The sequence below is a fragment of the Hydra viridissima genome, unplaced genomic scaffold (assembly GCF_058129835.1).
Source record: "Hydra viridissima isolate aposymbiotic clone 2 unplaced genomic scaffold, HvirCarnegie_v1 scaffold_1, whole genome shotgun sequence".
NCBI lineage: Eukaryota > Metazoa > Cnidaria > Hydrozoa > Anthoathecata > Hydridae > Hydra > Hydra viridissima.
Genome location: NW_028324300.1, coordinates 2,523,944 through 2,538,567, shown reverse-complemented (window position 1 = coordinate 2,538,567; position 14,624 = coordinate 2,523,944). Strand labels below are relative to the sequence as shown.

At 30.7% G+C, this 14,624-nt stretch overlaps 1 protein-coding gene across 1 annotated transcript; it reads right to left on the bottom strand.

Moving 5' to 3' along the window:
- Nucleotides 1-7,664: 7,664 nt before the first annotated feature.
- On the bottom strand, nucleotides 7,665-12,872 carry LOC149892893 (uncharacterized). Its single transcript, XM_090083074.1, has 3 exons — nucleotides 12,621-12,872; nucleotides 8,896-12,563; nucleotides 7,665-8,760 (listed from the first exon to the last, which is right to left on the bottom strand). Exons 1-3 carry the CDS (start codon nucleotides 12,870-12,872, stop codon nucleotides 7,665-7,667), a joined length of 5,016 nt encoding a protein of 1,671 aa, XP_089939200.1.
- Nucleotides 12,873-14,624: the final 1,752 nt, after the last annotated feature.

Here is a 14,624-nt window from a genome sequence, read left to right as displayed (position 1 = left end):
CACGGCCCAATGTCAAAACGGTCAATGGCCCAGCATCGCTAGCCAGCACTGGCCCGAAATCATTTTCCAGCGTTGTGATCGTATGCCAGCACTGACCCGTTACTTTTAACCAATATACATTCACTAACGCGCTATTATTAGCCATTTCTAATGTGATATCGCACAAAAAGCAAATACAAAAGTAAATATTTTTTGATATTTATTCCAGTTCAAATTGACAAAAATAATTTTAATTGTACAGATATTGATAGATTGAAATAGTACTATTTATTCAACGAATTTTTTCGTTCTTTCCGACGTTTTAGTCCACCATTTCGATCTGCTGAATGGTGAAAATACTCTTCAGCCAACACTCAATCACTTCGCCGAGTTTAAATGATTTATTTTTATAGCACCTGAACATAAAATTTAACTTTAATGTATAATTACATTGTGTAAATATATATATATATATATATATATATATATATATATATATATATATATATATATATATATATATATATAATATATATATATATATATATATATATATATATATATATATATATATATATATATATATATATGTTGTAAACAAAGATAAAGATTTCTTCTTACCCAGTGAAACTTTTTTTCAAGTTTTCAACTGAAATAAGCACCTCTTTTTCAACTGTAAAAATCAGGATCTCTCAGAAATTTCATTTTTAAAATTCTAGTAAAATAAAAACAAACATTTACTAAAATTTCTTAAAATGTCTGAAAGTATAAAGCCTAAGCATACTGCTACTAACCAGTGCAATGAAGTATTCCTTTACTTACTTTGGCGAGAATCTGTCTGACAGATGAACATCAATTGGATGTCAATGAAGACCCTGAAAACCAAAATTAAAATGAAAAAATTAATGAAACTGCTTATTTTAACAATGGCTTAATGTGTATTTTATTGCGAACACACACACACATGCACACAAACACATATATATGTGTGTGTGTGACCATTGACAAAATAATTTAATGAATGTAATACAAATATCAATAAACCACAACCTTAAAAGTTATAAATTACAACCTTTAACTTAAATTTATGATTACAATTGCATATATAACATATATATATTGTAGTGTTTGTGTATATATATATATATATATATATATATATATTTAAAATACCAAAGTATCTCAAAAATCTAATGCAAATAAAATACGAAATCAAAAACAATTTATTAAACATTTATGGGAATCATTTCTATGCCAATTACATTGTTATTGTTAGGAAAGAAAATAATTAAGTAAAATTAACTTAAATAGGTTAAATATTTCAATTACCACCTCATATAAAACTATGTATGAAATAAGCATATTAATTTTGTTAGTAATAGTGTAAGAAAATAGACTTAGTACAGATTTTAACAAATTAAATTATAACAAGTGATGTAAGGGTGAAACAACAAAACCATCATCAACTTGTTGAATATACACTTAAGAATTCTATCATCTAAAATTGCAATGTCTTTAACTTTATCTCAGTGCAATACTGAATGTGATTCTTAACAGACTTGAATCACACAGGTTTTTTAAAATCAAAACCTTGCAAAAGACACAGAACTGGCCAAAATGATATTTTGCTACTTTTAAACAAAGGCAAACTATTGATATTCAACTGCCCATGGGGAGATGAAAATTTTGCAATTTTATTATAAACATGATTTAATATTTGTTAAACTAATTGCTGAACCAAAATAAAAATTATAACCACCTGCTCGATATGCAAGTATAAAATTGTGTTGAGTTTTTTAAATAGGCAAATCAGGATGAGTTAGACAGAGAATACATAGTAAAGATGACAAAGCAGTCAAATTAACACTAAACTGAACAGCCCAATCAGCTAATAGGGTAGTTAAATCTGATGAGAATGTTTCATCATCATTATCATGACAAAAATTTAAATATGACCAAGTTCAGTTTCAACATTAACATTGTAATCTGAAAATATGTTAACCACAGTTATAAAAACTGAATCATTATTATCTACAACTTTTTCACTTATTGCAGGAAAATTGTCTTTTGTAGATATGTATGAAGGGGTAACAATTATCTCACGGAAGGAGTTCTGTGGATTAACTATTTCACAATTGATATCTTCATTAAATATTTGTTGCTAGCATTTTGAAATAACTCTATCTATATATGAAACAAGAACAATACATTATCCTGAAGTTAAGATAGAAAAATGTATAAAGATTTAATTTGGATAGTTCACTCTGATATTGAATTGCTTAAATAAGAAAAGTGATGATTGACAAAGTCATTTCATGAATATAATGTAAATGACAACAGATTACAACCAAGGTCACTTAAAATGAGTTTAAAACTAACTTAAATTAAATAAGATTATTTTAATGACAAGTAATAATAAAGGAACGTATAACAATAAAAATAAAGATAAATTAATAACAACAAAAACAACAACAAAAATAAAGATAACAACAATATATATTTATTGTTATTATCTTTTCTTTGTTGTTGTTATGCTATTATTTTGTTATCATCTTTATACATACATACATACATACATACATACATACATACATACATACATACATACATACTGTTGTTCTACGCATTTAAGAGCCATTTTATTTCGTTTCTAATATCTTTTTTTACTTGTCAACAACCTCGACAACGTTACAAAAAAATTGTTCGCTATATATAGCATTTAAACATACAACTTGTGACTCTTGTCAACAATTAATAATCGTTATAAAAACCGTTATAATAATAAAATTATGCAACGTGTGAATCTTGTCAATAATTAGCAAAGCTAATTATTGGCACATTATTGACACATTAAAATCACAACACATACATACATACCTACGTACGTACGTACGTACGTACGTAAGTATGTATGAAGGTATGTATGTATGTATGTATGTATGTATGTATGTATGTATGTATGTATGTATGTATGTATGTATGTATGTATGTATGTATGTTTGTATGTATGTATGTATGTATGTATGTATGTATGTATGTATGTATGTATGTATGTATGTATGTATGTATGTATGTATGTATGTATGTATGTATGTATGTATGTATACGGTACGTGGATAATCAAGTTTTTAAATAAAAAACTTTTTTATATTATATATATATATATATAATATAAAACAGATTTTTATTTAAAAACTTGATTATCTTACAGTTATTGTGATTAAAACTTATTTTTCTAACCTTTAAATAGCCTTTTCTTTGACCATTTCTGTTTTATTGTTAAATCAATCTTGCATGAATGTTATTCAAACTGTTTAATATAAAAACATAGCTAACCTTTATACAAAATTACTGTAATGATGTGTGCTGACATAAGTGAAATTTACATTATTTACATCATAAGACATCTAAACTTTTTACAGTAGTACTTACCACTGCATGAGTTAGGATGTAGCAATTGCAATTCTAATTACAACATAACTATACGTTTTCACAAAAAAGCAACATTTTTTTTAATAGCAAACGTTTATTTGTTATTATTATTACAATACGTATTGTAATAATAGCATAATAAAAAAACAGCAAAAGCAAGAAATTTGCGAAATATATCTTGTAAGCATTTGGCTTCGCGTCTATAAAATCATCATGGATGACGCAGAAAATATTCAAAATAATGACGGTGATGGCAAAACGATATTCTGCCAGAACTCTGTAGCCGCCACAATCGGGCCAGTGTCGGCCCTATAACAAATGCCATCGCAATGCGTACGACTACTCGCCAGAAGCATGCCAGACTCAGGCCAGTACTGGCCCGTTACTAATCTAGTCGTCACGGCGTGCGATGATTCGCCGGAATTCTGGCCCAGTGTCGTAGGCTGTCTGGGTTGGATGATAAATATGGTTGTAGTTCAAACTAAAAAGGTAACCTGGGCAGTTCGAAACACCAAGGCATAAAGAGATAGTTCGCCATTTTTAGCTTGATGCAGGACTCCAGTCTTTTCTGCAGGGAAAAAAAAATACGAAAAAGTTCCCATATATAACGATGGCCTTTTAACATATAACAGTCATTATACTGACTTTCTTAGAATTTTTGTGCCGTCTTTCTGATTGTTCTCTTCTTTATATATAAAAGTTTTGTTTTAGAAAATTATTTTAGAAATATTTAACCGGAATACTTGTTACACAAATTAATGACTAACATGCTGTTATGTCAGAATAAAATTAAAAATTAAAAAAAAATGTTAGAACAAAGTAAAAGTTATTAATTTCTCAATGTTTTTAGTATTAACAGAGTATTTTTTGTTTTAACATTTTTAGTATTATCAGAATTTTAATATTTTTAGTATTATTTATTATTTTTTAATATTTTTAATATTATAAGAATTTTGTATGAGGCGAAAATTCTTTATTCTGTTGTTAGACAGCGAATTGTTTCTGATATGTTTTTTATTTTCATATTTTATTTCTTAACTTATTTTTGTGATGGTGACTTAGTAAAATATTGTTTTCTACACAGTTTTTAAAAATCTTTCTTTACAAAATAAGAAATGTGAGAAGGGAGAACTAGATTTAAAACAACGATCGAAAAAGACGTAAACAAGATTACTCGTCGAATCTTCTAACAAATAAATAACAAAGTGAAAAGAATTAAGTTAAAAAGAACAACTGAGAAAAGACGTACACGCGGAGGCCTGCCACATACATAAATGATAAAGCGGAAAGAAGAAAAGTTAAAAAAACAACTGGGAAAAGACAAGCACGAAGACTCATTTTAAAATATAAATTATTTTAAGACAGGGAAAAGACTATCAATTAACTTTTAGATAAACACGACTTTCCGGCGAATACTCTTTATTTTCAACTAAAATATATAATACGACAAAAAGAATTTGCCATGAGACACGAAGGAGCGCCGTGGCGGGAAAAAACCACAGTATTAGATTTCACATACTTCCCAGTTGACTACAGTCCTTGTAGTCAACAAACAATTATATAAGAAAAATTTATTGTATATAATCAACAAACAATTATATAAGAAAAATTTCGTTTTAATAAAGTTGTTCAAAGATTCTTCTAGTTTCTTCTCCGACAACTGCTGCTCTACGCTTTGAACGAGTAGCTCCAAATTGATCGATATTTTCAAATTATTTTTCTTGTGTTAACTCTGCGACATTTTGTGTTTTACTAACTTCTAGAGGAATTAGTTTCTGTAAAGGCCTAACAGTTTTCGTACATCTTTTCTCCTTAGAAATAACTGCTAACTCTGCTCCTCGTACAAATCCATCGCGACCAGTGATTAAATTAAAAATTTTTCCAATCCTCCATTGTCCACGTGGAGTTTTGTTTTCACCTTTAAATAATAAAATGTCGTCTTTAGATTATTAGCGGTTGTTCGAGGCAGTGTATTTTTTCCTGTACAAATTATATTGTCTCAGTTTATCCAGGTAACTATTGTAAAATCTGTTCCAAATACTTTAAATAGTATTCTAATTTATTTTATTCGATTGGAGCAATTTTGTGGATATAAACAAATTGGTACATTATCTGGTATTATACACTCTCTACGAGAAATGTCAGCACCAATTATTAAATGGAATGGAGTTAATGATTAACACAAGTTCTCATCACTAACATAAACTAACAGTCGTTGATTTATCGCATACTCAACTCCACATAAAACTGATGACAACTCATCATGTATAACTATTTCTTTGTGTAAGGTCGTCTTAAGACAAAGTTTTACAGAACGTACTAATCGCTCATTAAAACCACCTCACCAGGGTAAAGCAGAAAAAGTTAATTGTTGTCGGATGCCCCTATTTAACATAAATTCACGCAGAGATTTTCCCATGAATGTTTTTGGATTATTGCTTATTAAAAGTTCAGGAGTTCCTCTTCTAGATATGAATCTTCGCAAAGCTATTTAATATGAAGGTGTCTGAAGATCATTTGTTAACTCTAAATGAATTGCTCTAGTTGTTGCACAAGTCAATACTTATACCTTTAACACATTAGCTCTTTCATTAACTTCCTTTATAAACAATGGGATAATAATCAAGTCCAATATATTTAAAGCTCCTGGTTGATTGTATTCAAAATTCTAGAAGATCAGGTTCATCCTTTCTTTTATGTGTTTGTGCTGGGAAGAATTTACAGATAAAGCATTTGTGTAACACTGATATAACGGCCTTCCAACCTTGGGCGATGCAAAATAATTTTCGTGCTTCATTAAGAGTACTTTATAAACTTTGATGGAATACCTTTTTGTGGCCCTCTTGAATTACAAGATAACACAAATAACTGCTTTTCAGCAAAAGGATAGGGTGCTTTTTATCAAAACTTAAAACTTCACTAGTCAGAATAAACCATATTTGTCCTCAAACAAATTAAATGCAGTTTTACTTTATTAAATTTTTCATCCTTAAGAATCTCATTTTGATGTTCTTTACCCATAGATGTAAACCATAATTGTACTCATTAATTATCAGTGTATCACTTGTTAAGTTATTGTCATTAATATTTCTAATGTTCTTTAACAATTTTTTTGGAAAAGGGGAAACATATGCGGTGACTCTAACTATATGTTGTAGAGAGCTATACCTGTTTATATCAATTATGTTTTTGAGGATGACTTCCCCAAAAAACAAAGTACATGAAGACTAATTGCTAACTACCTCTGAATCAACTAATTTACCATGCTTGCTACATTATTTATCAGCCTCTCCTATTAAACGATTCTTATCAAACTCAAACATTGGAAAAATGACACTTTCCTCTCTGAGAAATTCTAGGCCTTCCACCCATCTATTGCTTTTAAAATGCGACAAATCATCAGGACGAGTAGGAATGTCAGATGGATTTATTTCACTCTGAACAAAGTGCAAACTATCACAACCAATTATCTCCCTGATTTTTACCATTCTATTTTCTACCCATGGTTTCCAACAACATGATTTGGCGCTTGTCTGGTTTCGTATCCCCTCACCCCTTTTTTTTTTTTTTTTGCACATTCTAGAAGATCTTTGTCTGAAACGGAAAAAAATGGTATTCATTTTTATTTTTGACAAAAAAAAAAGTACTCTAATTCACATTTGAATATTCTATTTTTCCGTTAAAAACGACGCTGCTTTTAACTCCATTTTGAAATTTTTTAATGATAGTTTTAAAACCATTAATTCAAACCGCTGAAACTATTTACCTGGTTTTTACAAGCGTTAAGAAATACAAAGAACAAAAGAATGGACGGATGTTATCAACGAAACAAAATCAGTTTTTAAGTAGTTTTTACACTCCATCTTCGATGGTTGTCCATGTTTTGCTGTGCCACTGCCTAATACCAGTAAACAACAGGTAACAGGTATAAAATTATATGGAATTTTTTCGAACGGTTTTGATGTCTTACAATAAGTCGCTTAACAAATCCGTGTCACCAGTTTTTTATAAAGAGAAACTTCAAAACGGCTAGATAACCACCAATTATTGAGTATTTTAGCTTACTCAATGGTTCGCATTAGATAAACAACTTGAGTAGTTGCAAGCACATAATATATATTTACAATACAATAAGTTTAGTACAAAGTCTTAATAAAGTACTCTAGCATAGTCAAGTAAAAGATTAACAACAACTAAAAAAAGCATGGATAGCACACAATGCATTGCGGGGATACTATAAACCCGCTAGTTAATTATCGGGAAGCCGAACAGGCTTCAACACTCCCGCCGCCTTTGACGAGTAAAGGAATAGTTTTCTCATTAGCGAAGGTGATAGTTATTATCTTCGCTTTGTTAGAACATTCGATAGGATATAGCTTATTAATAGGTCGACTAACTAAACACGATTTTCCGCTTTCTTGTATGTAATTAACTTTAGCAACTCGAACGACCCCATCGTTAGAATATATTAATTCTTTAACTCGTGCTAACTTCCACAACTGTCTTTTGCAATTATCGTTTTCAATTAATACAATGTCGTTAACACTAATACCATTACTACCATTATTTTGATTTGATTTATGGTATTCACGCAACTCTGTCAAGTATTCACTTTTGAATCTGCTTCTAAAATGATTCAACGTATTAGTTAACATACTGTTTCTTATATACACATCTTGTTCTATCTTATCACTTGAACTTAAACTTGATTCAAAACGGAGCTTATGACCAAAAACTAAGTGATTGGGAGTGAGTGCTTCATCGCCCTGGTCGTTATACAAATAAGTTAATGGTCGGTTGTTTAATACCATTTCAATTTCCGAAAGCAATGTTCGTACTTCTTCATATGAAGATTTCGAGGACTTTAACGCCTTTTTTAAACATCTTTTTGTCATTCGAACCAGTCGCTCAAACATCCCTCCCCACCAAGGTGCAGAAGGAGCATTAAATTTCCATTTTATAGAATGGTTAGCAGCAAACGATTGAGTTTCAGATGACACAAACTGAGAACCATTGTCTGAATAAATTATATCAGGAACCCCCCGTCTCCCTATAAATCTACGAATACCCATAATGCACGCATTTGATGAGCAGTCAGCTACTAAGTCTAACAAAATTGAACGACTACTGCAACATGTAAACAAAAAAATCCATGCCTTATTTGATGTACTACCATTGTAAACATCTTTAACATAAAGTGGGCCTGCATAATCTAAAGCAACAGACTTGAAAGCGAAATCAAAGTTTAAACGACTTTCAGGTAGAGGAGGAGCAGGTGGGTAACAATAAGGTTTACTCTCTAGACGTCGACAAGTTGTACATTCTCGTATCACACTTTTTGCTAGTTGTCTACAACAAGGTATCCAATACTGGGATCTCAATGCATTAACTGTTTCTTTTACCCCATTGTGCTTGACAAGTTTATGAAAATGTAAAATTAATAATTTAGCAAAATAACAGCTTTTAAAAATAAAAATAGGAAACATAGTGTCATATTCTAGGTCAGCATTCTCGATTCTGCGACGACATCGAATTATTCCATCTTCAGTGAATAAACGAAGATCTTTTCGTAATTGTTTGAAACTATTTTCATCAGTTAGATTTAATTGTGAAAATTTAATCCACAGTCGCTTTGAGTTATCTATTTCTTCAGCTGTAATTGGACCGATCGTCATACTGTTCTTTCTTTTACCTTTTACATTATTGAGAAATCGCAGAATCCATGATGTTACTTGAAGTAAGCACCTATAATCACTAAATTTAGTAATGTTAATAAAGTCAAGAGTAAGATTACATACAGAATGTGCGACATTACATAAAACTTCCAGTGATTCATCTGAATGATTGACATATTCATAATATGGCCATTTGATATTAACATCATTTAAAAAATTGGGTCCAGAAACCCAGAGCTCATTCCTATATAACTTCTTAAGTGATGATCCTCGAGAAATTATATCTGCGGGATTTCTATAGGATTCAATATAATTCCAATTACAAATTAAAGTTAATTCTCTTATTTTAATTAATCGATTTTGTATGAACTGTTCATAGGTATTGTTCGTGTTAAAAATCCAATGCAAGCAAATGGTTGAGTCAGTCCAATATACTACATTAGAAATGTTATAAATTGGTATCAATTGATCGTAAATAGATGCTAACAATTTTGCTAAAAGTAAAGTCCCAGAAAGTTCCAATCGAGGCATTGTGTTTTTGCCTAATGGGGCAACCCTAGATCTCGAGGCTATCAAAGAGGCGCGACTAAAACTAGCATTAAAAAATCTAAGATAAACACAACACCCAAAAGACTTAACACTTGCATCAGAAAACCCATGTAATTCGAACTTAACATCATTCATAGCACCCAACCCAGGGTTCATATACCATCGCGGCATTGCTATTTGGGAAACAGACTTGAAATCATTTAAAATAAGGTTCCAATCTGACAATAAATCTCCAAATAACTTTTCGTTCCAACCTAATTTAGCAATACAAATTCTTTGAAATAAATTCTTACATGTTACAACTACTGGATTTATAAGACCTATTGGATCATAAATACTGGCAATGAAACTCATTACTTCTCTTTTAGTTGGAATTATTACAGCTAAATTCAACAACTCCTCAAATGAATAAATTATGGAATCTTCTTCCTTATTCCATCTAAGACCTAAAACCTTTGTATTTAATTTTCTTTCAAAATTGTGACCGTTAATTTGTTTTTCAAATTCGGAAGAGTTAGACTCAAATTTTCTTAGGTGGAAACCACCTTCTTTTAATATGTCCTTACATTTATTAAAAAATAAACAACCTTCTTCGATTGTTCTACAGCTTGAGTTTAAATCATCTATATGTAAGGATTGTAAAAGTTTTGAGACAAAATTGACATCAGAGAGGTAATACTTCTCTGCATGATGAATCAATGTGGCATTAAGAAGAAATGGTGATGAGGTAACACCAAAGGGAACTCGACATAAACGATAAGTAGCTAATTGAGATATAAACAAGTTTTTACTACTAACATTACTAATATCATCAAACCATATGAAACGTAAATAATTTCTGTCATTTTTATCAAGAGCAATTTGCAAAAAGGCTTTCTCTATATCAGCTATAAAGGCATATTTATTTGCACGAAAACGTAATAATATGTTAAATAAAGATGTTGCTAAACTTGGTCCAGCATGCAAACAATCATTTAAAGATGGACCAGATAAAGAAGAACTGGCATCAAAAACCATTCTCACTTTTGTTGTAACTTTGTCTTTACGACAGACTGGGCGATGTGGCAAGTAATGCACACCTCCAGTATTCAAATTATAGTTATTTACTTTTTCTATGACACCAGACTTTAACTGGTCTACGATTATTTCATTATATTCATTTAAGAGCTCAGGATCATTCTTTAACCTTTTGAGAACTGTATTCAAACGTTTTGTACATAAACTATAGTTATCACCTAATAATGGATGATTCTCTTTAAATGGCAATTTAACTGTATACAGACATTTTTTATTATCAAAATGAATATTATTCTTAAAGTGTTTGACAACAATATTTTCAACTCCTGAATTCTCTAATTCCCAAAACTTTTTGACATTATTATTAAACTTTGAAATTTCATTAATAAATTCAGCTTCGACTTTTAAAGTATGTGTGGAAAAAACACTACAATTCTTTCCAGATGTGGTATTGACACAACCACTTAATACATAACCAACTGCTGATTGTAAAGCAACAGGACCTGTATCGCCACGAATTACTTTTCCATTAAAAAATGACCAGTAATAATCAGCACCAATTAATACATCCACTTCTAAGGACCTACAATCAACATTACTATCACTTAAAGTGAGACCTTTAAGATGCTCAAAAGAATCAACAGCTTCTTCTATAAATTGACCACTAAGAGGAGCACATATGGGCTTAACAAAACATGTTACAGGTATTAAAGAATTGTTTATGGTTACTATTGAAAACTGAACCATATCTAAAGTTTGTGTTTGTGTTTGATTACCAAAGGTTTTAATACTTATTTGCTTCCTACCAATTGTGGTAAGAAAAAGCTTTTTACGTAATGATGGCGAAATATAACTGAGTTGAGAGCAACTGTCAAAAAGAAGTCGACATTTCTGTGTATTTTCCTTATTCTTCACAGTAACAATAGCTGTTTGCAATAAAACATTCTTAGATTTTAGTAATTCATTGCTCGCAACAAATGTCAATTTACTGTTTGACTCTTTTTCATCATCAACATGAGAAGGAAACTTTTTAAAACACATAGACACATGATGCTTCCCGGAGCATTCAAAACAGCTGATTTTAGAACGACAATTACCAGACATATGGCCTGGCTTTAAACAATTAAAGCAACGCCTCTTCTCTCTTAAAATATTTCTCCTAGAACTTATATTAGTCACAGTTTTACAATTTTCACTTCTATGACTATTGCTACAAAAAACACATTTTAAATCATATTGTGGCTTAAAGTGAGCACTAGAATGTAGCACCTCTGCAGTGGAATGATTAATTTTACCTTCTCTGTCTGACTGAGCTTTCTCCCTAGCTTGTAGTTCACATTTTAAAGCTTTTAAAACACCCCTTATATCCCAATTATCATAAGAATCAAACTGTCTAGTAATAATTAAATTTAATTCTTCTGGAATTTTTTGCATTATGATAGGAATTAATAAAGGTCCATACATAGTGGAATCTATACCTAAATTTTCTAAACTTCTAATTTGAACTTCAAGGTTGTCATGTATTCGACGTAACAAAGAAATATTGTTTATACTTTGCACTCTCTCTAAAGCAAGGAGTGACTTCATGTGTGATGATATTAAAAGTTGTTTATTACTAAACCTTTCTTTAAGCAGTTCTAATGAGGTGTTATAATTATCATTTGTTAAAGCTAAACCTGAAATTGTTTTTAATGCTTTTCCTTCAAGTAAGTTACGTAGATAGTTAAGTTTCTGTATTGGGGAAAGATCTTCATTATTATGAATGGCACATTCAAAATTTTCATAAAAGGTCTGCCATTCCTCAGGCTTTCCATCAAAGGTACATAACTTTAAAGGTGGAAGTCTAATATTATTCTTTCCAAAAGTAGATGTAGAACCTTGTACACTCCCAGATTGTGACTCATTGTTATTCTTACAATAATTATCATTAAACCTTTCAATTATTTTGATATTTTTCTTAAAAAATACAGAGAACTCATTGGCTAAATTCTCTTCATTTTGTAAGTCCTCATCATCTTCAATTAAATTTATTAATTCATCATCAATAGCTTTAACCTTATTATATTTTTCAATCAAAACTTCTTTGAAACTGCATAGTTCCTCTACTGAGTCACTACCTTGACTGAAATTAGTCATGCAATTATTAGCCTTTTCAAGTATGTTTTTTATAGCAATGATGGTAATGGTGCGAATACGTTTTTTTCCAGCAATACCTGCCATTATTACGAACCCTAAGAATGCTAGTAACAACAGTTTATTCAAAAAAAATTATGGCTAATTCTGATACAACCACAAACACAAATTACACACACACTATGTAATTTTTTTAATGCTAGCAAAAATACGCCCCCAGACAACCCCAAAACGCAGGTTAATCCCAAAAAAACAAATACAATGTTCATAAGTACTTAACTTTGACAATCTCTCTCGCTCTCCGTGGGCTCCAAATATTGAGTATTTTAGCTTACTCAATGGTTCGCATTAGATAAACAACTTGAGTAGTTGCAAGCACATAATATATATTTACAATACAATAAGTTTAGTACAAAGTCTTAATAAAGTACTCTAGCATAGTCAAGTAAAAGATTAACAACAACTAAAAAAAGCATGGATAGCACACAATGCATTGCGGGGATACTATAAACCCGCTAGTTAATTATCGGGAAGCCGAACAGGCTTCAACACCAATAGATGAATTCGATAAAATCTCGTTAACTGAAATTGGTGCGAGGTTTACGAATAATCGTGAAGAATGCATAAAGTGGTTGAGAGAATTCGGTTTGCTTGCTACTGTAATGATTTGTCTCGTTTGCAACTTGCAGCGTAGCGAACAGCTGTACACACGCAGAGTAGATGGAATAACTTGGAGATGTACTGTTAAAAGTGTAAAAAGACTGTAAAAAATCGCAAAGGCAGCGTTTTCAGCTTTCCAGTCAATGTTTTATTTTAAGTCATTTTTTTGTTCTTTGTATTTCTTAACGCTTGTAAAAACCAGGTAAATAGTTTCAGCGGTTTGAATTAATGGTTTTAAAACTATCATTAAAAAAATTTCAAAATGGAGTTAAAAGCAGCGTCGTTTTTAACGGAAAAATAGAATATTCAAATGTGAATTAGAGTACTTTTTTTTTTTGTTAAAAATAAAAATGAATACCATTTTTTTCCGTTTCAGACAAAGATCTTCTAGAACGTGCAAAAAAAAAAAAAAAAAGGGGTGTGGGGGTGTGCGAAACCAGACTAGCGCCAGTGATTTACTTTTAATCCAATGTACTGCGACTAAAGAATCTTACCATGCTACAATTTTTGATACAATAACCTTATTGCCAATGGGATGTCTAACCTGTTTCATGAGTTTGGATGACAAATGCCAAACTAACAGTTCTAGTCGCGAGATAGACAAGATTTTAAAAGGTACATTTTTAGCTTTTGAAGTTAGTAAGCAGGTTTTTATTGATGCTCTTGATATATCACAAATATAAGTATCAGAAGCGTATGCTTGGATTGAGTTGTCTGAAAAGGCATGTAACATGATACAATATCTTCTTTAGTTTTTCTTAAAGAATATCGTGGAAAGCATATATTTTGATTTTTTGAAAGCTGAAATACAAAGGACTCCCATAGAAGCTTGATGCTATCATGAATATCCTCATCCCGTTCCAGTTTATCCTTACAAAGTATTTGAAATATAGTTTTAACATGAGCAGTAATTGGTGATATGAGCCCAAGAGGATCAAAGATTGATGCAGCTAGACGTAAAATGCTTCTTTTCGTCTTGGATAGCAGCTTCTCTTTTTCTAAAAGTGATTGAAACTTAAACACAAAGTGATCATTTTTAATGCCCAAGTCATTTACAAAAATCATTTTATTATTTAATGGAGTATTTACATTGACTTTATCATATTTACTGTATTCATCATAGTTAACATTAATTCCTTCCATGTCATTAATGTGGCTTTGTAAATCTAAATTATTAGT